The sequence below is a fragment of the Cygnus atratus genome, chromosome 2, assembly GCF_013377495.2.
Source record: "Cygnus atratus isolate AKBS03 ecotype Queensland, Australia chromosome 2, CAtr_DNAZoo_HiC_assembly, whole genome shotgun sequence".
Lineage (NCBI taxonomy): Eukaryota > Metazoa > Chordata > Aves > Anseriformes > Anatidae > Cygnus > Cygnus atratus.
In genome coordinates, this window is record NC_066363.1 from 109,066,293 (window position 1) to 109,090,940 (window position 24,648).

The 24,648-nt window shown below is 38.8% G+C and overlaps 1 protein-coding gene across 2 annotated transcripts in view; it reads left to right on the forward strand.

Moving 5' to 3' along the window:
• The window catches only part of MYOM1 (myomesin 1), a 73,101-nt gene that overhangs the window by 20,237 nt on the left and 28,216 nt on the right, over positions 1 to 24,648 (forward strand). Inside the window, exons 5-21 of one of the 2 annotated variants that reach the window (XM_035564142.1) lie at positions 213 to 305; positions 1,232 to 1,320; positions 1,454 to 1,516; positions 3,058 to 3,222; positions 3,761 to 3,922; positions 7,333 to 7,474; positions 9,718 to 9,917; positions 11,394 to 11,450; positions 11,808 to 11,932; positions 13,432 to 13,615; positions 14,652 to 14,826; positions 16,594 to 16,715; positions 17,666 to 17,683; positions 19,585 to 19,781; positions 20,987 to 21,113; positions 21,857 to 22,041; positions 23,086 to 23,200. In XM_035564142.1, coding sequence (XP_035420035.1) covers positions 213 to 305; positions 1,232 to 1,320; positions 1,454 to 1,516; positions 3,058 to 3,222; positions 3,761 to 3,922; positions 7,333 to 7,474; positions 9,718 to 9,917; positions 11,394 to 11,450; positions 11,808 to 11,932; positions 13,432 to 13,615; positions 14,652 to 14,826; positions 16,594 to 16,715; positions 17,666 to 17,683; positions 19,585 to 19,781; positions 20,987 to 21,113; positions 21,857 to 22,041; positions 23,086 to 23,200 — 2,219 coding nt within the window. The remainder of the gene's footprint in view (positions 1 to 212; positions 306 to 1,231; positions 1,321 to 1,453; positions 1,517 to 3,057; positions 3,223 to 3,760; positions 3,923 to 7,332; positions 7,475 to 9,717; positions 9,918 to 11,393; positions 11,451 to 11,807; positions 11,933 to 13,431; positions 13,616 to 14,651; positions 14,827 to 16,593; positions 16,716 to 17,665; positions 17,684 to 19,584; positions 19,782 to 20,986; positions 21,114 to 21,856; positions 22,042 to 23,085; positions 23,201 to 24,648) is intronic. The other variant, XM_035564143.1, reaches the window with a different exon arrangement.

A 24,648-nucleotide genomic window follows, 5' to 3' on the forward strand; every position in this document is an offset into this window, starting at 1 on the left:
GAAAATAAAATTCACGTGGAGCAGAAAAGAGGAAGAAAGAGAGAAGTTAAACTTCCAAAGATATATAATGCCTTCCCAAGATAAACTATATTTTATCTAGGAGAAACATGCAGAAATTGATTTTATGTTTCAAACACCAAGCATTTGACCTTTTAAAATATATAATTATATACTTTCCATTTGTGATGCACTGTTTCTTTGCTCTTCCATAGGTACAAAAACAACGTGCCCATCGATGTACAAACTCACCCTGGCAAGTATACCATTGAAAACCGATACGGGCTGCACTCACTGGAGATTAGCACGTAAGGGAATATTAGATAATTTAACAAGTAACTTATGCTGAAATGTTGCTGTAGACTGAGACCTGCAAAGCATGAACATATCTCTTGGGGATATAAAGATAAGAGATATCAAATTTGTACAGCTGAGATGTATGCTATCTACTAAACGCTGAAGCAGCTCTGGTTTTCCTCAGCAGAGTATATGCCATTTACTTAAGTGAGTTATTTATCTTTATTATTATTTTATTTATGGTTGACTCAGAAACATATAGAATACTTGTGACTATTTTTCCATTTGTCTCCTTCATGAGTACAGTTAAATATGAGAAATATCTAGTTCAGGGTAACAACATTTGAGTTAAATATTTTTTCAATATAGCAAGGTCCTGATTCTTACTGAAATGAGGAACAGAACGGAGGAGTCCTCACTTATACACACACACAAAAAAAGATCTTTAACATCTTCATCCTCCAACTGGGAAATTTTTGCAGTCAAATTTTGTCAAAAACCACTGAAATCCTGAGATGTAATCAGCTAATTCGACCTTCAGCAATAATCTAAATTTGACAATCTAGGTACTATTAGGTGCCTTTTGAAAATATTTTTTATCTACCATTTCGAGTTTCCACATTAGGCGTCTCTACCTAGGAGAAAGTAAATTAGAAATAACTTAAATATTATCAGACATTTTTTTCTACCTCTGCTATTGTCAATTTCAAATCTGTATGCAATTTTTGAAAAGAAACTTTTTTTTCAAACATGAATTTTTAATACTGAGAAAAGCTTAATGGCTACAGCCAGTCCATTGTCTTGTGTGTCTATCTCCCACGCTTTTACTTGTTTATAGATTTTACCCTGATTTCTGAGGGTTGTTTTGATATAAAATGTAGGATTGGGTATGCCAAGGAGTAATGGGTGCCCTACCTAATAATTTCTCTAATTTTAGGTGTGATTTTGATGACACTGCTCAGTACCGGGCATCTGCTATGAATGTTAAAGGAGAAATTTCAGCTTATGCTTCCCTTGTGGTAAAGAGTAGGTTTGCAAAATATTTCCTTGCTTTTTCATTTGTAAAATGCACGTTACCAATTTCATTTCTGTGACTCAGAGGCCTTTTACCTCATGGTGATAATGACTGGGCTTGCTCTTTTTCTGTGTGTGCATCTAGGGTACAAAGGAGACCTTGATGCAAGTCTTTTGCATGCTGGGACTGTTTCCATGCCTCTGAGCCGTAAGTTGCAATATATGTTTGTTTGACACTTCCATTTACAGTTGTGACATGATGACAAATGACTAAGCAGAATATTTTGTAACATTATAAAAAAAAAAAAAAGAAAAGGAAAAAGCTGGTCATCTTTCAAAGGTACTGAACTCTCCAATTTTAGATAGTGTTTAGCTTAACCTGCAGGAGACAATGTCATCACCCTCTAGGTGTATGGTTACTTGCTTATACAAGAAGCATCATTTTAGTATTGCTGTTGAACATGAAATAAAATCGTCAGAGAGACACTTCATATCTTGCAGTATGTAAAACATATCCTGGAAAAAAGCTAGAGGGTGCATGTGCTTCAGTAGACTGGCTGACTTAATAGTTCTTGTCTGCTGCTATGTGATTTCATGTGGTGCAAGAAGTTGTAGAAAAAATCAAATTGTCAGAAGCAAATCTGAATACGTTGGCTGTATCAAGATAAAAATCATACTTTGTTTTACCTGAGAACCTCACATTTTGAAGTCATTTACAACGGTGCGTGGATACTTCCTTGATCAGAAATGTTAAGAAAATCTACTAGCATATAATGAGTGCTGAGTACCCTAGGCACCCTGTGCATGGAAGGCTTGACAGATGAGACACACAGACATTTCTTTTATTTTAGCATCACAGATAGGTTGAGGGATATGCTGCAAAGGCATATGACATGTCATTTATGTACTGAAGCTCTGAAATTACAGAAATAAGATTACACACTATTACAAAATGAAAGGCCATAAGTTTTCCATGTCATTTTGGATCTATCATTTGGTGATGAAAAAGAAGATGACAATCTGTATATATGCATTGAACACAGGAAGACTGTGAGCTACCAGCATAAGGCAGTTGTGGAAAAGGAAAATGTGACCCTATCTTTTATCAGCTGAGCTCTTTTCAAAAGAATGATGGAAGGACCTGTGCCACGTATGTGCAGTACAGGTATAAAGCACATACAATATTCTGTGAATACTGCATCATTCAGGTAATACAATATCAGGTAAGGTAAATTCAGGAGCAGGTACAGGCTGCACGAATGGCTGAGGGAGTGGAGAGCTCCCCTCAAAAAGACTTAGGCTTTAAAAATGAATGCTGAGTGGGCAAAACTGCCCTGAGATGGAGCAAGGAGTTAAACAGGGAAAGAAAAGAGAAATATTAGGTAAAGATCAGCTTGACCTGAACAAATCAGTAGTCATAAATAGAAGAATGCTTAAGTTATATATACGATAATAAAATGACAAAACACTCGATCTGAAACTTTGGAAATTCTGGAATGAAATTCTGAGGGAGCCTTTCCCTGATAAAATAAACTAGAGTTATATGAATAGAGAAATAATTGATTCCTGGTGATAGTAAGTGCTTGCACTATATGACTCTGCAATTACTTCTGAATACATGTTGTTTCTATTTATACCTCTAAGTTTACCAGAGCTTGTATTCATAATCATTGAGTACTTTTGCTAACTACTTTTATCTCAAAATGAAAGAAAAGGTAAACAGCCAGTTTTTTTTTTCCCCTTATACAGTTGGCGTTACCCCGCATGGCTATGCTTCCAGGTTTGAAATCAGCTTTGTCGACAAGTTTGATGTAGCCTTTGGGAGGGAAGGCGAGACGATGAGTCTGGGCTGCACGGTTGTCATCAGTCCTGATATCAAGCGCTTCAAACCAGACATTGAATGGTACAGAAATGGTGAGCTACATTCGTTGATGTAGATCTTTACTTCTTTCAGCATCTGCAAATGACATGATCTGGTCAACATTTTCTAGGCTTTCTAAGCACTAATATTTCCTCTTTTTAATTCAAAGTTTTTCAAAATTTAGCATTGTGAACTGAAACCACAGTTAGAAAACAGAGGAAGGGCTGTGAAAATGTCTTTTATCTTTCTTAAACAAATTTAAATACTAAAAGTTCTAACATCTCTGTGCCTCATCTACATAGCCCACATAGCTTTTCCTACATATTACATTTTAAAAGTAATTACACAAACCTGTAGCGCAACAGCTGACAAAAAGGTGTTCTTTTCTGAATGTAAACCTTGAAGATGAAGACAAAACTGACATGAGAGAAGAATTAGCTGTAATTTATTATTGTCTTTGAAGATAGAAAATTGTACACTGGGAATAGTCTCTTGTATATTTCCAATCTATTTCAAACTATTCACTGCATTCTCAATGCATTCCTTTAATGTTTTTACCTAGTTCTTCTCATGAAATTCTCTAATTTCTAGGTGTTCTTATTACACCATCCAAATGGGTCCAGATGCACTGGACTGGGGAGCGAGCTTCATTAACGCTGACTCATGCAAACAAGGAAGATGAAGGTCTTTACACTCTACGTGTGGTGATGGGAGAATACTACGAAGAGTACAGTGGTTATGTCTTCGTTCGAGGTAGGATATTATTTTTTGAACCAAACTCATTGCAGAAATGAGGAAAATCTGCTGGCAAAATCAGTCTCTGTTTTAGGTGCTTTTGTCCAATAAAAAGATATATTTTTTATATATAATATAGTAATTTTTATATAAAATGAATTAAATCAAATTATGTTAATACCGTATATTAATATACATTCTAACATTGTAGCTTCCAATTTTTATCTTTGGAAAAATTGAATTCTTTGGAAGAATTGAATGCATGCCTCAAACTTTGGTGTCATATGCTAGAAAACTTCTAAACCACACTGGCATTCCAAGGAAGAAATTTAGGTTATTGATGTAAATTCCCAACTCTTTCTCAGTTTCAGCCTGTGAACAGTACCAAACGTAAAATATAACGAGGAAAACTCTATAAAGCAACTTAAAAATGTATTTTTGTAACTAACTCATGCTAGCTAAACCACATCGTTTAGATCAAGATTTTTTTCTGCACCATTTGAGGGGTTCTCTCTAATGCACAATACAAAAAGAAAAAATAGGATAGAAGGGAAACACAAAGATCTGCATCTGGGGAAGAATAACCTCATGCACCAGTACGTGCTGGGGGCTGACTGGCTGGAAAGCAGCTTTGCAAAAAAGGCCATGAGGATCTAGGGGAACACAGGGTGAAGAGGAGCCAGCAACATGTCCTTGTGGCAAAAGTTAGGGACGTCCTGGTCTGCATTAGGAAGAGGGTCACCAGCAGGTGGAGGGAGGTGAGCCTGCCTTTCTACTCAGCACAGGTAAGACACATTTGGAGTGCTGGCTCCAGTTCTGGGCTCACCAGTGATTCTGTAATGTAAAACAGCAAAGCTGACACCATAATTTAAACAAAGAATTCAAATGTTGTTTCTCTGGGTGTTATTTGCTTGTACCATTAAAAACTTCCTTGAATTTCTATTAGAGCAAATATTTCTTTAAGAAGAGCCATGACTATCAGGTTACTTGCTGAGTCTATGTCTGTCCCAGCTGCTAAAAGCAGCTGAAGCATGTAATGCTAATTCAAAAGGCTCTGGAAATTTTTGGCTCTGAGAACATGCTTGGAGTGTCACTGCTTTCTCTACTCTAGCAAAGCTGTGTGAGGTAACAGTCTGCTCAAAAAATATAACTGAAGTAGATGTTTTCATCACCTGAAGGAAGAGTCTACTGAAATGTGTGTCTGTGACCAAGCAGCAAGGAGAATCAGGACTTGTTTTTCTTGAGTTTTTTAAATTGAGCTGCCATATAAATAAATGATCTTGTTCCTGTTACATCTTCTAGCACTTCTAGCAAGGCAGCTGTTACCTGACAGTGAACCAGCTACCCCTTTCACAAGAGTATCTTACTAGCTGACTGGTGAGCTTGTCAAATTCAAATTAGATTAATTATATTCTACTTAAATGCTTCCCATGGTCCCCTTTGGCTAGTGTGTTCCTCACTGCTCCTCCTAATTTGTGGCCAGTTTACTCCAAACTCAGCTGTTTAAGCAGAAGTAGCTGTCCTGTGTCGCATGTAGAAATCCCTGTGTATTGCTGGAAGTGAGCAGGGTGCTCATCGGGCTTGTAACATCAGCTCTGTAGACAGGCTTAGAGAGAAGGGGTTACTCTTCTGCCATGGCTACAGGTCAGCTTTTGTCAGCGAGCCATAAAGGATGAAATCCTAGCCCCACTGAGGCTGATGAGCAATGCTGATTGTCCCAGCTATTTCCCAGTCTGTCTTGGAAAGAAACTGTGGTGTCTCATGTTCTGTCAAGCAGGAGATACGGGGAATGAAACCTTTCATAGGCAGGTCATTGAAGATATCTTGTCTTTACCCTTAGTGTTGCTATTGTTTTGCTATGTTAAATGGATTGCTTACCCTGTACATTATAGTTTCAAAAACTGTATCTAGTTAGCTGTAGTTAGAGCCTGCACTCGGTAACTTTGGCACAGCTTCAAAGCTTCCATGTGATGCTACCATGTCTAAGAGGGAAGATACAGTGTAAAGTGATTTTTTTTTTTCTGAAGAATACCATTTTATTTAATGAAGCATATTAAATACTCTTGTAAGGCATTTTTTTTTCTGAAAGACAAAAGCATAAAAATGGGAAATGATGTACATTGTAATACAAAATCTTGTAATGCCCTGAAGCACCGAATATTTTAAAAAGTCTGGGTTTCAGATGGAATGCAAGAATAATATTTGTTAGCAAAATATTTTTTTTTCAGGTATGTACAACTTTCTTGTCTTAAGTCAAGTCTTCTTTAGTAGTAGCTCACAACAGGGCCTGAAAAATGCTATATGTAATTGTACAAGCTGCTGCTGTTCTGCAGAGAAACACTCTCTCTTCTTTGAAAGTCTTCTATATAATCTTCTTGCAAGGGTTATTTTTCCCTACAAGAAAATCGCTCCATCTCACAATTTGAACTCTGACTTTGTAAACAGTGTAATTCTCCAGTGCCCAGCACTGTGCATTGCTTTTTAAAGCTTTAGGTAAAATTTGCCCAGAATCTGATGTTATTCAAGGCCCTTTGACACCAATAATTTCATATTTGTGATAAATGCTTGAAAGGAACAATATGCTCATCCTTATAAAGGTTATATTCCAAAACGTGTGATATAATTAAACTTCAAAATGTTTTGATACCTTTTCAGCTCATATCTAACCAAAACCGAACAATGAAGGACTATGTGTGAAGATAAGATATTTAATTCATTTTAAAAACAGAACAGTGTTCAGAGAGGTATTTTCTTCAGCAGAGGTCTTTGTTCTGTGGCTGCATGTCCAGCACAGTAGTTTAACAAAGCTGGTCATTTCAGAGGATGACCTTGTAAGAAAACAAAACAAAACAAAAACAAAGAAAAAAAACAACAAAGGATTTGAATCGAAGAGGTTTTGCCACACAGCTCTCACTGTGGGGTCAGATGAGATCTGGTAGAGGAGTTGGAGCTGTAGAAATATTTCCCCAGTCGGTGGTAGAGGTATATGGCAGAAATCACAAAAGTGAAATGTGTTTCTTTTTAGACTGCAGTGTTGTGTATCCAGCAACTGAATCCTTTTGATTGAGCTATTGCCTGGCTGCAAGGCAAAATGTCAGCCTTATCTAAGTAAAATAAGAGGTAAATAGAGAGTCTGCCAAGCTTTCACTTCAGCTGTGTCTCTGGCAGCTACTTCATCAGAATTCATGATACTAATATTTATTTAAAATGCCTAGATCTGCTATATTTACATTATGCTGTAACACGCTAAGCATTTTTAAATGTTGCGAAAACCAAAACCTGGAAAAACACCACCAATATAAAAGCAAATGATTTTTGAAGTCAGTAGTATAACTTTTTGGCTGAGAAGGAACACAGTTTGGTCCTTAAAGATTAATTGTGAAAGAATCATTTTTCACATTAGGAAATGTGTGTCTCCATCCTTGCAGATGCTGATGCTGAAATCCCAGGAGCCCCTGGCGCACCGCTGGATGTGCAGTGCTTAGATGCCAACAAAGATTATGTCATTGTTTCCTGGAAGCAGCCGGCTGTTGATGGAGGAAACCCCATCCTTGGATACTTCATTGACAGGTCAGCAAGCACATCAGTGTGGAAAACTGCTGTGCATTCTAACTCAAAAACCTAAAAGCACGTTTAAATGACTGAGATAAACTGGTCATTGTTATTTTCATTCTTCATGCTGGCCAGAAAAAATGACTTTTTGTCTTAGATTGGCTGGGCCTGATCTAACTTTCGTGGAAATAATTATGCCCTGGTTTGTTTAAATACACAGAAATGATTCTGCAAGACACTGCTGAGCCCTCACTGATTCTTGTGAGGCTCGAAAGGCCTTGGGATTTTATAGTGTTTGTACCTCACAGGGTCAGCTCCTTCAAGATCAGAGCTCTCCCTCCTGTTTCCAAAGAGTTTCCATGTTCCAGAAAGCAAAATATTATTTCAAAGGGAGTTGGATTTCTTTATGTGCTGTTGTTTTTCAAGCTCTCTTGTTCACAAGCAAATTGCATTTACTTGTTTTTCAATTCAACAAGAAGAATTGGAAATAATTTCTAAAAATATGAAAACTGAATACGTCACACAGTGACAGGATTCCAGAAGCTTGGGGTTTAAGAAATTCAGTCACTATTTTGAGACTTACAGTGAAGTTTTCAGAGTTGGTAATATTTGTTTGAATTTCAGTAATAGAATACATCATTAGTGACATGGAGTTCCTGTTCAACTCAAAGCTATGTTACTGTTCTCCAGCACATCACCATAAATCAACTGCCATGCTTTGGTATAAACTGCCTAGCAGCAAATGCCCGTTTTCTGTCATGTTAATACATGGATACAAGAGTGGCCTGTGATGCACATTCCCCCACATGGCCAAGTTTATTTTCCATCTTGCAATGTTGCCTTGTCATGCCCTTCAGCCCCGCAGACACAGCAGCGTGTCCTTTTGTGGGCCCTGTGGGGCAAGGCAGTCTCTTTATTTTTGCAATACCAAACACAGCTTCCTTTGGGTTGTTTGAGCTGCAGCACACATCCAGGTCCACCTAATGAAATTGGTATCTTTCTAGAATAAGATTCTAGAAGATGTGGTTGGATACTAATCTCAGGGCTGTTAGAAATGTTCCCCACTGCCCTTTGGCAAATTGCAAATTCTGCCTGTGGATCAGTTACAAAGAAAACGGTGTTGAAAGCACTCAGCTTCCTCACAGAGTCTTGCAGAGGAGAAATCCATTAAGGAGCATATATTTGCATGTCTTTAGTAGTATTTGGTTGCAGGGAAGGTATTTAGACAACCAGATATTCAGCCAGGCTAACCCTTGCAGCATGAGCAAGCCACCTAAAGCAGCAGGAACAGTCTGTGCTAAAGCTAAAACTAGGGCATCCTTCACGCTGACCAGAAACCTGGACCACAAAACCACCCTGAGCAAGACGGTAACACTTGCCAGAAAACAGAAGTTTGCAGGTACTGAGAAATCTAGGTTTGCCTAGATTCACCTCATTCACCACATTCACCTCAGCAGGTATCTCAGCAGCAATAAAAAGCCTCTCCTGAGCTGCTGGTTCCTTTTCCTGCTGACCATGTGGCTGGATGCTGGGAAGCTACCTACAGTGGGTCCTGGTGTGATGGCTCCTGCTGGCTGCCTGAGCAGGGGTCGCTGCTCTCCCTGGTTCTCTTCTTTCTGCCAAAAAAAAAGTGTCTTGCCAGGTGTGACCTTAGCAGTGGGATGAGCACCACACTGCTGGGTCTTGTCATTGCAACATTTGCAACCACAGCAGCATCCGAAGCAGGGCTTCAAATTCTTCAAATTTGAAGCTGGGTTTCTGACTTCAGTCATATTCACAGCTCTCTGTGCACTGGGTTGGTCACAGACAAAATCTGAAAGGAGGCTTCCACGCACTATGAAGCCTGCTATTTTTCTGGCTGTACAGTAGGGCACCGTGCATGCAGGATGAGCTCTGCTCCTGGCAACTGCCAAGGCTACACGTATTTCATGTCCCTTCAAGTATGCTGAAGCTGACACTCCCCAAGCCTCCCAGAGCATACTTTGAAGGGTTGTTCAGTGGAGTGAGTTCTGTCCGTGTCCCCGCCCCAGTTCGGGAAAGACGGAGCACAGCTGCAGGGGATTTGGTGCATAACCAGGTGGCACTTCAGCCCTGACCCCTCCTGCAGCTGCTTTGGTGTCACCAGCAGACACCAGTGCTGGGGAAGCTGGCTTGCTTCAGGCAATGAACGTGAACAGATGGTCAAACTAAAGGTCCGGGTGCTTGGAGTCTGCTTTTTTCCCTTCCCAGCACTACTCCTTCCTGCTGTTTGTATGTTTCAGGTGTGAAGTTGGCACCACCCACTGGACCCAGTGCAATGAGACTCCTGTGAAATTCGCCCGTTTTCCTGTCACCGGTCTGATTGAGGGCCGCTCCTACATCTTCCGAGTCCGAGCGGTGAACAAAGCTGGCATTAGCCTACCATCCCGGGTGTCCGAGCCTGTGGCTGCCCTGGATCCTGCTGACAGAGCCAGGCTTAGAAGTAAGACATGCTTTTTGCAGCTTGCCTGAAAGACTTAAGAAATTGTATGAAAAATAATTAAAAAAAAAAAAAAAGTATGACTATTTATTCATAAGCCTTCAAAATCCCACTAGAGGGAGCAGTGCAAAAACAAAATATTCTTTGGAGACAACTTTTGCCAAGAAGGATTCATCTCAGTGCTCTTTGCACAAAGCACTCCAACAGCTTGAATGGCTTTGCTGGCTACAGTGCTGCAATCTGGACTTGCAGAAAGCAGGGAAAAGGCACAGGAGAGTAAATTGCCAGAAGAGACTTGCTTTTGTTCCACCAGCAAAATAGCTGAGTGGATCCTGTGAATAGTCTCCCTCTGTGCCACAGGCAAGAGCAGCTGATTCTGCGCTCATGTGATGACCAAAGTCTTGCAATAACATCAGCAAAATATCAGGGCAGCCCAACAGATTATTGATCCCAAGCTCTCTGCTTAACAGTGAACTTTCTACAAGTCGAGGATATTTCTCCTGTAGCCTGGCGACGTCCTAGGCACAAAGGCCTTGGTGAGGAGTTTAAGAATTTGCTTCAAAATCCCCTTCTCTACCCACATCCCAAAATCACATGCCTGAAATCCAGGTATTTCTACTCATCTCTGAAGTTTTACTATTTAAAATGGCCACGTTTGACACTACTAGGAAATACCGTGGTCACACGTGAAACCTGAAGTCTGGGAGGGCTTTTGCTTTTCACTGGGAAGAGTGGAAGCTGTCTCAGGAGAGGGAGTCTAATTTTGGTGGCCTGTTGCATCTCCTTTTCTCCCTCATGATCCACTTTTCTCCCCATCTGCTCCATCTCTACTCTCATTTCCAAAACAAATCAGCCAATGTAAGGTGAAGCACATGGAGGCGGAGAACAGCAATTGCAAAAATTATCTCTGAAAATGCATTGACCTGGCTGATAGCATTGAGCTACATAACTGTGATAATATGATAATGCAAAGGCACTGAGAGAGCCACCCAAAGCATATCAAGTTGGTGTGTGGAGTCAGGCTGAGCAATTTCTGTCTGTGACTGTGACCCTTGTTCTGAAAGCTGGAAATGTGAGGGAAAGTGGGTTAAAAAAAGATGAAGAGCAGCCTTGCCTCTTTCTTTAATGAGTGAGCTTATAAACCAAATGAACAGAGTGTGGAAAATGAAGTTAATTCTCTAAAAACAATTAACTGAGTGAGCTAAATACCTCTGCTTGTCGCTTAAGTGACTTCAGAGAAATTTCAGCAAGGAATATATGCCTCCGTTGATTAATTTTTTCTTGATATATTGATTGCAGAACTACTTTAAACTAGGTTTGAGTATCCTTACATGAGTAACAGTCACAGCAGTCACCAAGAACTGAGCTCATGTGAATCTTGCAAATGTTAGTTTTGAACCACAAAGGACTTAGTTTGCTCAATATTTCAAAAGTTCCTGAAAGTTCTCATTCCCATCCTCTCTATGACATCTGTTTCAGGTCACCCTTCTGCTCCTTGGACAGGACAGATTATTGTCACTGAGGAAGAACCTGCAGGTAAACACAGCCCTTTTGCCTACAAAAGTTTGGCTGAGTAATGACGAAAACTTCCATTGAGTTCAGTGGACTTTGGCACACACCCAAAGTTTGTTGTTCTCAAGAGTCACTCAACCTTCAACAACTCCAGCTTTAGGTTTCGTTATTCAGGACTTAATAAATAAACATGTTTAACATTAAAACAAGGACATTTAAAACCAGTGCATAGATTACTTTAAATACTATGTTTTCTAAAACTATCAGGTGCCAAGATATGTTAATACCTGTCCTATACTTTAATCACACCACCAATTCTGATACAAATAAGAAGGAATTCATACTCATTTCCATTTCCTACTCTTCTCCCCTGTACTTCAGAGGGTGTTGTTCCTGGTCCACCTACAGACCTCCAAGTTATTGAAGCCACAAAGAACTATGTTGTGCTTAGCTGGAAACCTCCTGGACAGCGGGGCCATGAGGGTATCATGTACTTTGTGGAAAAGGTAAAATCAGAGAAAATCAGAATCACGTTGTGGCAATCCACTTCAACATTTTCTTTGCCGGTTTTTCTGGAATTTCATTTCCACTTTCAAACTCAGGCTAGAACCAGAAGTTCATTGACATAATTGTTGCTGTAGATTAAGATAAAGTAGGAGGAAAAGAAAGATGATAGTTATGAAAATGGATGTAGAATGTGTCACACACTGTAATAGCCTTTCATGAACTGTGTCATTGACTGGCCATAGGGTAGATAGGCTGGCAAACCCACTCTATAATGAGAAAGCAAGGTGCAAAATCAGAGCTGTCTATACATCATTTGTATAAATGAAGCTTGTCTTGTGGGACAGACAGACTGTTAACATTTTGGATGGAGGCATTCTGTGAGAGAGTTTCTTGGCATCAGCACTTTCTTCTCCAGCTGCCTTTTCATATTTATTGTCTGCATTAGCTTTCCATTTGCTTCACCAACTCAACAAAGGTGACAATTTTTCTTTTTCTAGAACAGAATCATTTTTAATTTCAATGTCCTGCTTTTCTGAGCTGTTTTTCACATGGCTGATAGCCTAGAAAGATCTTCACCACCACCATTTTACTAGTATCTCATGGTTCCCACAAACTTTTTATCTGTACTTTTTCCTATCGCTCTAGAGCTGTCATCATGGGAGATATAAATATCTTCCCATTATGTGTTTTTCATCTCTCTTATGAAATCTAGTCTAAATAAATGAGTTTCACTTAGCAACAGTCTCAGAAAGGATGAATATATGAATTTTGACTTTCCATATAAGAAATCTTTTTGATAACCTATTGCATGCTGAGTACCGCACATTAATGTCACGTATTGAGATAATGTTCTCCTGAGAATTTGAAATCCCTCAGAAACAGGACCTATTATTTGAAATTATCTTTAATGTAAGGCAAAAGTTAATTGTTAATATTAGCAGTATAAGTGACCATGGTATGTAGAGCTTCTAGCAACAGAAATAAAAACAATTCACAAATAAAATGCACACGGTTTTTTTTTTTATTTTTTTCCCCTGGAAAATGGAAGTCAGATTAATTAATTGTGATTAATTCTGGAAGTCACCCAAAAACATTCTTAGGAGTGGCACAATGGCATCTAGAAGCAATATGGTAATATTAGAGGTTTGTTCTCTGGATGATGTTGAATGACTACAGAACTTCTTTTGAGGGTGGTCTATAGGGTAAGATACAGAACTGAATAAAGTTGATAGCAAGATCACTTCCTTGCTGTGGAGAAGTGTTTAGCTTTGATATATTAAAAACAGTAAGCTTGTAGGTGTGATTTCTGGAGTAGGTGGACATCTGGCAGATTCATAAGCTTTGAAATACACCTTATTCTGTGGAATGGCCGAAACCAGGAACATGACTCCTTGTTTTCCATGACAGACGTGCATTTGATGGTCCATGTAGAAAACCTTGTCAGGTTAGATTCTCATTGTTCAGAGAGTTTTGTTGCAAGTTGTTTCTGGGTTTGCAGTGCGTTGCTGGCACCGAGGAGTGGCAAAGGGTGAACACTGAGATCCCTGTGAAGTCTCCTCGCTTTGCAGTTTTTGATTTGGCTGAAGGCAAATCCTACTGCTTCCGGGTTCGCTGTTGCAATTCAGCTGGAATTGGTGAGCCTTCAGAAGCAACTGAAGCCACTGTGGTGGACGACAAACTTGGTAAGTGTGTGGTCATAAGTATTAGGTTACCTTCATGATATCTTTTCAGTTTATGATGTAATTGTTTTGCTTGAAGATAGCTGTCCAGCTGCTAAATCAAATATGAAGAGTAGTCAGTGATATATTCCCTTTAGTTAAGATAATTTTGGATTGGGTCATTGAACCTCTAACATATAGTCAAATGGCAGATAGAAATCAAGAGAATTAAGCTGCAAATAATAATGCCAAGAACTGTAAAGACTCAAACAATGGAAGAAAATGAAAACTTAAGAAAGGACAAAACCGTTCTGTTTTACTTAGAGTATTCATTGAAAATAAGCCCAGACATTAGCAGAGTTTAACCTTCCTTGTTTGCCAAATCAAACAAAAGTGAAGAATTTAATACCTATATGGATGCAGAAACTATTTCTACTGGAAGAAAATCCCAGATGTTCACCACAGTAAAGCATTAGTAGCTTGTCTACTAGCTACGTAGTAGCTTTGTCTACATGAGCATTTTTTTTTCAGAACAGCAATGCAGACTTGAGTCCCAGGTCATCTGTTTACTTCATGCTGATTCAGCTCGCAGAACAGTTTGACACACATGAATTACAATTCCTTAAGAAGAAGAGTAAAACAGCTCTCTTCAAAAACCACTTAAGATGCATTTTGCTATTTAATAGGGGCATTGGTTTCTGACTTCTGTGAGCTGTACAGAATTCTTCAAAGGGCACCTGACACTTTTTCCCTTTTAGAAAGCTCCAAATGACACCTCTGGTGCAGATGTTCAGCATAGAGAAATAACCTAAATTTAATCTGAAGGAAATGCCCTGAACTGTAGACAATGGAGATGTGGGGAACCTCATCACCAAAAGCTTGAACTTATTGATCCAGTCATGTTGTACCAGATTACTTGCTTGAGATCACAGTGGATTTTAGGGGGGTTAAAAGAGTATTAGTTGCACTAATACAGTCAAGAACAGAATGTCACCCTTATTTTTTTATTTGCTAAATTTGACTGGCTGGTCATTAATTTATTTCTGTTTCTCTCCCACAGATATCCCCAAACCTCCTGGCCGTATTATGCCAACTAGGAATACAGACACCTCCGTTGTTGTCACTTGGACAGAACCCCCAGACGCCAAGGAGCTAGTTGGGTATTACATTGAGTCAAGTGTGGTTGGATCTGGTCGTTGGGAACCATGCAACAACAATCCAGTGAAAGGCACGAGGTAATGGATTTGAAAGCATGGAAATTGTGGTCACCAGTTTTTGTTTGTTTGTTTGTTGGTTTTGGTTGACAGATTGACTGCATTTATGTGATTCCCAGCCACCAAGAGAAACAGCTCACAAGTTCTAGCTATTGTACAACCTATCAGCTTGATGAAAAACAGTACAGTGAGGAATGAGTGAACTTACAAATATGGAAAACTAAACTGCATAATGTTTGGAAGCAAAGTCCTTCATTTAGAAGACTGCTGTAAACATTTATGGGACTGTATATCTAGCATGTCAGGAGGAAATGTGGATTATATCATGCTAACAATATTACTTTCTAACTACTCTTTCACTTGCAATTATCAAGATATTAATGAACGCTCTTAAGCTGCGTATGATAGTAAGATCTTAGAGATCTTCTCCAACCTAAACGATTCTATGATTCTATCAATATTATGTGCTTTCATATAGTGTTTCATGCAAGTGTTGGTGAAGTTTTGTGCTATTTGCTTATTTCAGAATGTAAAATGTGATCTTTATTCACCTTAGAAATAAAAATACCGTTTTGAATTACAGTATCTTGCTATGTAACTGCACTGTTTAAGTTTCTACCACTGCATTTATATTCTACACAATATAATTTATGATACAGACAGGCACAGGCTGTCTGTTAACTGTTGGTTTTCTGGCTGAGTCGATTTCAAAGCATTAGATGTAGCTCATAGATTGCTTGCCAGAGTACATTTTGACGTTTTGAATTGTTTTCTTCACAAATCCAAGTGAAAGTAAATGCTTTGGAAAAGTCTAGTAGAATGGGTAGTGAAAATTCTGTTCTGAAAGTTTTGATTCAAGTTTTATTTTTTTACCCATAGTAAAATTTTGATTTTTTGAATATATTTTATGTTTTCCACATTTTTATTGCTGCTGGACATCATTGCATGATGTCAGCATTGTAAGTGCAGAATATAAAATTATGAAGTAGGGCAAAATAAGAGGAATGTGAAGTAAAATACACTTAAAATACGTATTGAAAAATAAATGTATTTTTAGAGTAAAATGTTGAAACTTCCAAAACACATTTTTTTCCAAACTAAACATTTTCTGTCTTGGGACATTTTTTTTTTTTCAGGGTGGGTGCCAGAGAAAAAAATACATTTTTTAAATGCAATCATTATGTAATAAAGCAGAAAAACTATTCTAATACAAGAGTTTGTCTGACTTAGATTATAGAACCAAGAAAATGCAATAAAAATTTGGATACTTTTTTTAGCTCTTATACAATGCCCTATAATATCTGTGAATGCTAAAATTTTTCACTTCTGATTGGAAGTAAATGATGGGAACTTGTGCTACAGCTGTCTTTTGCTTATGTCATGAAGGTATCCCACATGCAAATATAAACTAGATCTTGTCTCTGAAGATTTTTGCATTGTTTCCATTAAGAAGTATGGATTTTATACATCATCAAAGGTAAGATAGGTAAGATAGGTAGGCCCTTTGGTAACAGAAGAGCTTGTATAGTCTTAGGTGGGCAAGAGTGTTGGTAAAAAGGGATATATCTAAAGATACATGAATTTAGACATTATCCTATTTGCGTGAATGAGGTGCTTAGATACATTCTGCATTCTCTGACCTTCACAGAAGACTCTGGGTTCATGTTTTATCCTCAATTTTCAGAAAGCAGAATAAGTTTTACAGAAGAAATGCTTCCCCATTCCCATTCATTTTTTTTTATTTTCTTCATAATAATCTCTAAGTATTCCTTCATCGGTTTGTTTTAGATTCATTTGCCATGGGCTCACTAATGGTGAGAAGTACATTTTCAGAGTCAGAGCTGTTAATGCAGCTGGACTCAGTGAATTTTCCCAGGATTCAGAGCCTATAGAAGTGCAAGCAGCTATTGGTAAGTTATTTTCCATTACTCTGTTCGATGGTAAATATATATAATATATATATATATATCTTAAAAGTAAAGATGTTCTCAGCATTTATTTGTAACTAATTGTTTTGGTTTACATTGCTGTCCACAAATAATGCTTTCTCTATAGAGTCTATCTATTGCCTCACAATCACACTTTCACTGTTACTGCACTCTTGTATACAGTTCACCTTCACCATTCAGCCTTCTCCAGGTGTTTCTTGTGAACCACTGTAGGAGATCACTGCCAAGTTCACTTCATAGTCATCCTGGAAAAAGGAATGTCATTCTGATCCTCTAATGTGGTATTTATCACCTCTAATGCACACCATCCCATATACAGGCAGCTCCTAAGAAACGTGTTTCCACACCTAAACCTAATAATAAATGTAGTATGCTTTTTGCAAACCTTTCTATAACCCTGTGTGTTCTCCCTTTGTTAATGAATTATTTCTGTTTGCCACTGCCTGAACTAATCCATAAGGATTAATGAGATCATTGTACTAGAACAAATTGTGTGTCTGCAACATCCTCACTTTCATTTGTATTGAAATTGCATAACTCTCAGCCATAGAGCAAAGAGATGTGGCCCCAGGCAATTTTGTGAGATCATGTTAAAAGGATCAAAATATGACTTGGAAGATCTAATACTAAAATAATTATAGCAGGTGAAGATTACCATTAACTTTTCATTTTTCTTCTGCTCTGAAAATTAGACATTATTAAGAGAACATAATTTGTGAGGAGGTTGAGAGGTATTCTATGCATTTCAAATTTCTGTGAGTCTGTGCTTAGCTTTTTGTCCATAAAAACTGTGATTTGTCATATTTTGGCTGTATTGTTTACTGTTTGCATTTCTTCACTCTGTTGAGTAAATGAAGAAAAAATAATGTACTCTAATTAAAAATGTCTTTGCTGTTTTCTGGCAATTATAGGGGGAGGACTGCTTCATGGTGTGTGTCCTGAACAGAGTGGTAAAGCTGGCGGACTAACAGACTGCACTACCAGCTGGGAAGGCATGCATGAGTCCTCCCAGCCTATATTTGACACAGATGCTTTGCTAAAATGCAATGCTAAATTTAATAGAGACCCGCTACCCAGTAGCTCTGACAAACTGGGCAGTACAGGAGACAATAACATGAGAGAAATGGTTAAGGACGCTGTCACATCTGCACCACAAAAAGTTGCTGCTAAGCAGGCAAGTAAGTCTCGACCCGGGGATCCTTTGACACTGGAAAAAGTGACAAAGAAGAAAGATGTAGGTGAGAGTTAATAAATAAATAGCTTTCACAGCTCTGGTACATCCGCTTTGGATGGTTGCAACCTGTGCTCATCCACACCACAAGTGAACGTTCTCTCCAGTGATGCATCTTCCAGCAGACCTATTAATTATGTGCTCAACTCTCTGTTAAGGTCATTATGCGTGTAATGTTATCAGAGACTGCTTCGCAAACTTAGGAGCTATTGAAAGTGAAACATATACACTCATTTACTAATTTAATAGCTTGCCTCAGTACATATTAATGTATCCAATATTGTATGATTTCTATATCAAATCCATAATTTGTTCTCTGTTAGGAGTCTTCTGGGTTATGTGTGTGTGAAGGAAACAAAATCTGGTTATGATGGTAAGCATGAAAATCTATGTTGTGTTAAGATACATGAAGATCCTTTGTGGATTTATGCCTAAGCTACAGCTTATCCTCTGAGATGCAGTGCTAATGAACGTTGTGTTGTATCTCTGACTAATGGTAATACATAATGAGGGATACCTATTAAGTCGAAGACACATGGACAAAATCACATTTTATGTTGTCAACACCTAAACACCCATCATGCCTAAGAAATATGGAGCTTGAATTTCATTTAAGTCCTGGTACCTGGCCAGTGAACTAATTTAGTTCACCTCCTATGCCATGGGAGATTTATGAAGTGAGATCCAAAAAGCTTGTAGCCAACAAACTACAGGCACCTGGGTCTAGCTGACTCCATGATAAAACACCAAAGACAAAGGGAAACGTATGTGATGAAGGATTTCCATCAAAATTAGAACCCGAAGGTCACAAACAGTGCTCTTAACTGGTACATGATATACTGAGCGTGGGCAAATATGACCCCAATAGATATAGAGAAAGCATTATAAGAAAATGGGTTGGGATGAAGTTAATGATTTCTGTATTGTTAAAAAGTGTTAAAAAAAAAAAAAAGAGGATAATGCTGCAAATTTTCTAAAGTAAGTTCTAGTAACAGACAAGTTCCATTTCCGGTCAGTCTACGGTGCCTGTGATCATGCTTCCTTCCATTAAGGTAAGATGATGTGAAGGGTGCAATGATAAAATCTGCACAGTGTGTAAATTTAATAATAAAAATAAAGTACAGATAAGCTATATTCTGTGAAGGGAAGAATGTGAGCCTATTAAACAAATGAGCTACAATAATTATTATGTGTGTGAAAAAAGGTTCACTTTCAGCAAAAGAAAACAAATCATTGCATCTCCAACTTTTAACTTTTCTTGTAATGTTAGTTTTAGTTCCTCATTTTTCACAGTTTTAAAGCAATTCCTCATCACTTACATCAGAGCTGCAATTGCAACACATTCTTTCACTATGTATCAGCTTGCTTCTCAAAAAACAAATGATTTTAAAAATTAATTCCTATGCAGTTTGGATTTTTACATTTGGTTTATGGAAGCTTTTATTCAGCATTTCTCATTCCAGCGAAACTCCCCCTGACCATGCAAATATTCTCCTACCCTGGAAATGCACGATCAGGGCCACCTGAATACGGTAACCAAATGCCTGTCTGCTTGTTGAAATATTACTTCCTACTTATGTGTTTTTCATGTTGAAACAGCTGCTCCATCTCCACCTTATGACATCACGGTACTTGAGAGTGTTCGTGACTCGATGGTGCTAGGATGGAAACAACCCAAAGTCACTGGTGGAACTGAAATTACCGGCTACTACGTGAACTATCGTGAAGTGATTGGTGGAGTCCCTGGGAAATGGATGGAGGCCAACATTAAGGCCATTAGTGAGAGGGCATACAGGGTAAGAGGTCAACTTCTGCTATTGCTGGGGGTGCGAACAATATTTCCAAAAGACACCTCAAAGATTAAGATGAATTATGATTCAGTGCACAGATTGCTGTTCAGAGGCTTTTACATCCATGGTACATATTTCTGTTGTGTCTTCTCATGCAAACATACCTTAAGTATATTAAGAATCATATTAAATTATTAGTTTTATTTCCTCTAAGGTTTTTAAGGGTCTTTGCTTGAAAGGTGGTACACAAATAATGGATATTATTACACTAGTAACGGTGACCTCAGAAAACTAACAGATGGTATTAAAGCAGTGGTTTTGTGTAGGATAGTTAATGTGTTATGGAAACTGCAGCTTCTTGTACTACAGAAATTCCATAGTGCAGTGAAATACTCTTATCGTTCCACTAGCTTTCTTGTTAGTGTTTGTTCAAGGTGATAAAGATTGTCTGTTCACAGAAGTTTTATGTATACGTTTAGTGCAATGTCCACATTGTTAACCTTATTTCATTAATCCTCTTGTTTAACAAGTAACTCAGTAAAGAATAGTGAAGCATATGGATGATAAAATTTAATTAATTTTGTCAAACTTCTCGGCAAAATTATTTGCAAACTTACCTGTTATTCTGGCACCAACAGTCATCTGTGAATTCATTCCTCTGGACATAGCCTACATTTTTGTTAGTCAGGCTCTCACAACGACTGGCATTCCTACTGGGCTTGGTGGACCTACCCCAGTAGTTAGTGGTGGTGGAACCAGCTCTGTGCCAGCTGGCTTTTGTGATTAGTTCTTGACTCGATTTAGAGGTACATTGCTAGCTACAACCTAGCTGAGCTGCTTTACAATTGTAAAGTAATGCTGGGACTGGGCTTCACCCTGCTGCAAGGACAACTCTTGCCTGAAGTGAACTTGCTCTCTATCACGAGACATATTAGTATACCTGTTGAGCAATACCCTGCTCCCTCCCTGACAACCAAAATGTCTTTCAATATAAACAGGATTTTAGAGTTTGAGCATGCTAAGAACACTCACATCTGCTCTACCACCAAAAAAGGAAAGGCAAGAGAGTTATCCCCTTATGTATGATGTCAATAAAGCTTTCATCTCTTCGGGCACTTAAAAGCATGCTCATGTGCTGAATAATTGTCATTGTAACTTTCTCCTAAAACCTTAATCCAAAGTTAATAAGTACCATTTTATTGGTTCTGCAGATACAAAACCTGAAGGAAAACATGGTGTACCAGTTCCAGGTGGCTGCAGCAAACCTGGCTGGGGTCGGGACACCCTCCCTACCCAGTCAGCCCTTCAAATGTGAAGAATGGACCATTGCTGTACCTGGTAGGATCCTGAGTGGGATGTTGAGGTTACTGCCAGCCACAAGGTGCTTTTGGACAAATAATCTAAATTCTCAATGTACTCAGTTCCAGGGGAGTCAATGGGCTCTGAAGTTCATACCCAGGCCTACATCTCCATCACTTTGTTTTAATGCACTTGCACTGAGGCATTAAACAATCCCCATGTAACCAGGAGCAATTTACAAGCAGCTTGTATTTTCTTTATCTTTCCTGCTTCGTTTCTGTACTGTGTCTTCCACCGTGCTTCCTGGTTTAAATGGTAGATATAAACACCTAAGGGACAAGGCAGAGAAGAATGAAGTCCTGTAGCCTGTGTGTAAAGATACTGCTTCAAGGCCAGATCTCTAACCTTTTAACACTCATTGAAATTAATGAAAACAATCTCCATTGACTTCAGTGGACTTCAGAACAGTCCTTGAAGCAGCATGTCAGCTTAATAATTAACTTATTTCCCCGACTTTAGAGATTATATGTCATTTCTGTTTGTTCATGGATATTTGATCAAGATACCAAATCTCAAAAATTTGGATTGTTTTTGGGGCTAGTCTTTTTATTAGGTATAGGTCATATTCATATCTGGTCCAGATCTGGCAATGGAACTGCACCTGTTGTGTCAGGTCTGCATGTGCAATGTGGTGTCTGGTTTTGGTTTTTGAAGACTTATGCATTAGTCCCTTTGGGCTTTCTTTTGATATTACAACTCCAATTTTCACTCTTACCTTTCAGGGCCACCTCATGATGTCACATACACAGAAGTCAGGAAGGACTCTTTGGTTTTATTGTGGAAGGAACCAGTTTATACTGGTCGTAGTCCTATAGCTGGTTATTACATTGATATGAAGGAAACTGAAGCAAAGGAGGAACATTGGAGAAGTGTCAATGAGAAGCCACTTCAAAAGAAATTCTTGAAGGTAAAATCGTTTAAGATTCAAATACAAGGATAATGGTACAATCTTGAGGAATTCAGTCATAGATGATATCATCTTACATTGAGCATGGCTCCATTTAATGAAACACTAGGATACACGTGTATAATGAATGTGTAGTCAGACATGGCAGTGACTTGCAAGAGGATATGGTACGACAAGCCTAAAAACAAAAGGAAACACTCCTAAAACTACTTATCATTCTTATAACACAAGAGACATCCCTAACATTTGCTTGCTCAAAGGGTAAGTTAGGCATCACTACACAAGAATGGATGGCACGAACACAGATTTTGTGATAATGTGGCAAGTGATTCTTTCTAACACAAAGTACTCTCTCTACACATTTCATGCCAAGTTAAGTCCAAGCTTTTTCCACTATTATAACACATCATTTTGTGGAATGACTTCTAAATAAGGGATCACCTGTATCTCAATTCCAGATATACATCTGAAGTGGCTTCGCTACTTTTGTGCTTTTCAGAACATTTGGAAGATATTCTCCTTAGAGCGTGATCCTTTCATACATGTTTTAAAGGAGCATTTGCAGGTGTTAGAATATTATTAAGATTGCTCAAGTCACTACAAAGCGTAGAAGCATAGGGTTAAGTGCCTTTCTGGTTCTAGATGGGTGTGACTGGGACATTTTACCCTGATAATTTTGTTTTTAAGAGCCAGAATTTACCTGCAGTAAGACTGTCCTGTTTCAGAGGTCAACGGACATGAGTTAAAAACATCCTGTTCCAATAATAATACAACAATGCTCCTTTTATAAATAAATCAATGACAGTTATGACACTGGCTAAATGTTAGCTATGCATACAAGGAAAAAGCAAAACAAACAGATTAGTCATGCCACTCGAACTGAGAAAAAAAAATGAGGAAGAAATATCTGTCAACTTGAAAAAGGAACAAAACAAAAAAGAAAGGAAATATAATTGTCAAGCATCCAGACTAGAACTGTAAGAAATGTGAAATGGAAATCAGTGTTTTGTAAAAAATCATGCACGTATTGTTTGCTTCCTGCAGATAGGTGGCCTAACAGAAGGTGTGAGCTATGTGTTCCGTGTGCGGGCGACAAACCAGGCTGGTGTTGGGAAACCATCGAATACCACTGATCCTGTCGTAGCTGAGACACGACCAGGTTTGTTAGAAATGCTTCCTCTTTTTCGTTGTATTTAAAGAGGTTCCTGTTTGTGTGGTATGTTTGCACACCGGCTGCATGCGAACAATCTGACCCCCCCAAGTCAAACATTTTTACTATGCAGGAAACAAGTTGAGGGTCATATCTTACTTTTTTTTTTCACATGAATTTTAAGGTCAGAACAGATTTTCTTACCATAACTACCTGTTCAGGAATATAGAAATACAATAAAGTTGTAATACTTGTATATAGCAAAAAAAGGTGCACTAAAATCAGCCCAACCAAAAAATTGTGCAGGTGTAGGTTTTGCCCTTCCTATAATAAATCAGTTGTTTATCTCTCTCTTTTCTTTAATTTATGCAATGTGCCTGAGGAAAGGGTAAAAAGAAATTACTATTTTCCCTTGGCATTTAAAGCAAAGGTTTTAAAAATTTAGTCAAGTCATTTTGGAGACCATCTTCAGGAAGAATTCAAGTGTAACTGTTTGCTGGATTCATCCTTGATACCTGGCACTAGCACGTCTGTAATGCCAGAAGAAAAACAGGAACTGGTACAGTGACAGAATCTCTGTACCTGGAACTTCAGAAACCCCCTGAGCTTTATTACAATAGATAGTTATCATGGGTGACTTGGGTGAGTAGCTTTTTGTCACCAGTTCCCTAACAGGAAACACAAGCATGGGCATGTGTCTCTGAGAGTCTTCCTTTCTTTGTTCTCGTTCGTGGTCAGAAGGTTACCGAGTAACAGATTTTTGTCTCTTCATAAGAGATGGGACCTCAGATGCAAAATTAAAAATTAACGAACAATAGAACAAGGTAATTTTAAAGCTCTGTGGCCTACTCATCCACGGACTATGTTAGAAGTGGAGGGGCTGGACCCACCATACCCACATTTTTCCTCAGACAAATTCCTTTCCTCTGCTGGCAGACTCCCGTGCCTCATCCCACCTGGGAAGGTTTCTCAGAGCCCTAAGAGCGCAGGAAAGGAGGCAGGGGCATGGGGAGCACAAGCAGCAGTGCAGGGACACTGACGGCTGGCACAAGCCAAGGAGGTGATGACCTGGGCAGGCGGCTGCCTACACAACAGCCCTGGCTATTGGGTTGATAGCTGCTCCTGCCTGGAGAAATAGTTGGGGTTTATGTGGAATGGTATCGACTGTGAGGGGCTGAGCAGGTGCCACTGGTGAGAATCAGTTCCCATTCCCACCCTAGCTCCCTCAGAAGCATTTTCCCAGCATCCTTCCCCTGGTTCTGCCTCCCAGGTCCATTTCTACCAGTCCCATCCCTGCAGTAGCACTGGGCCAGCTCTCATAAATGCCTAGTCCTTCCGCCCAGGAAAGCAAAAATACTAAGAAGCCTTGAATTAGCTCCCAGTGAGTCAAGAAAGCCTGAAAAAGGAGGTTCAAAGCTGGGGGTATAAAAGAACTGGAAAACTTGGAATGGGAAGAC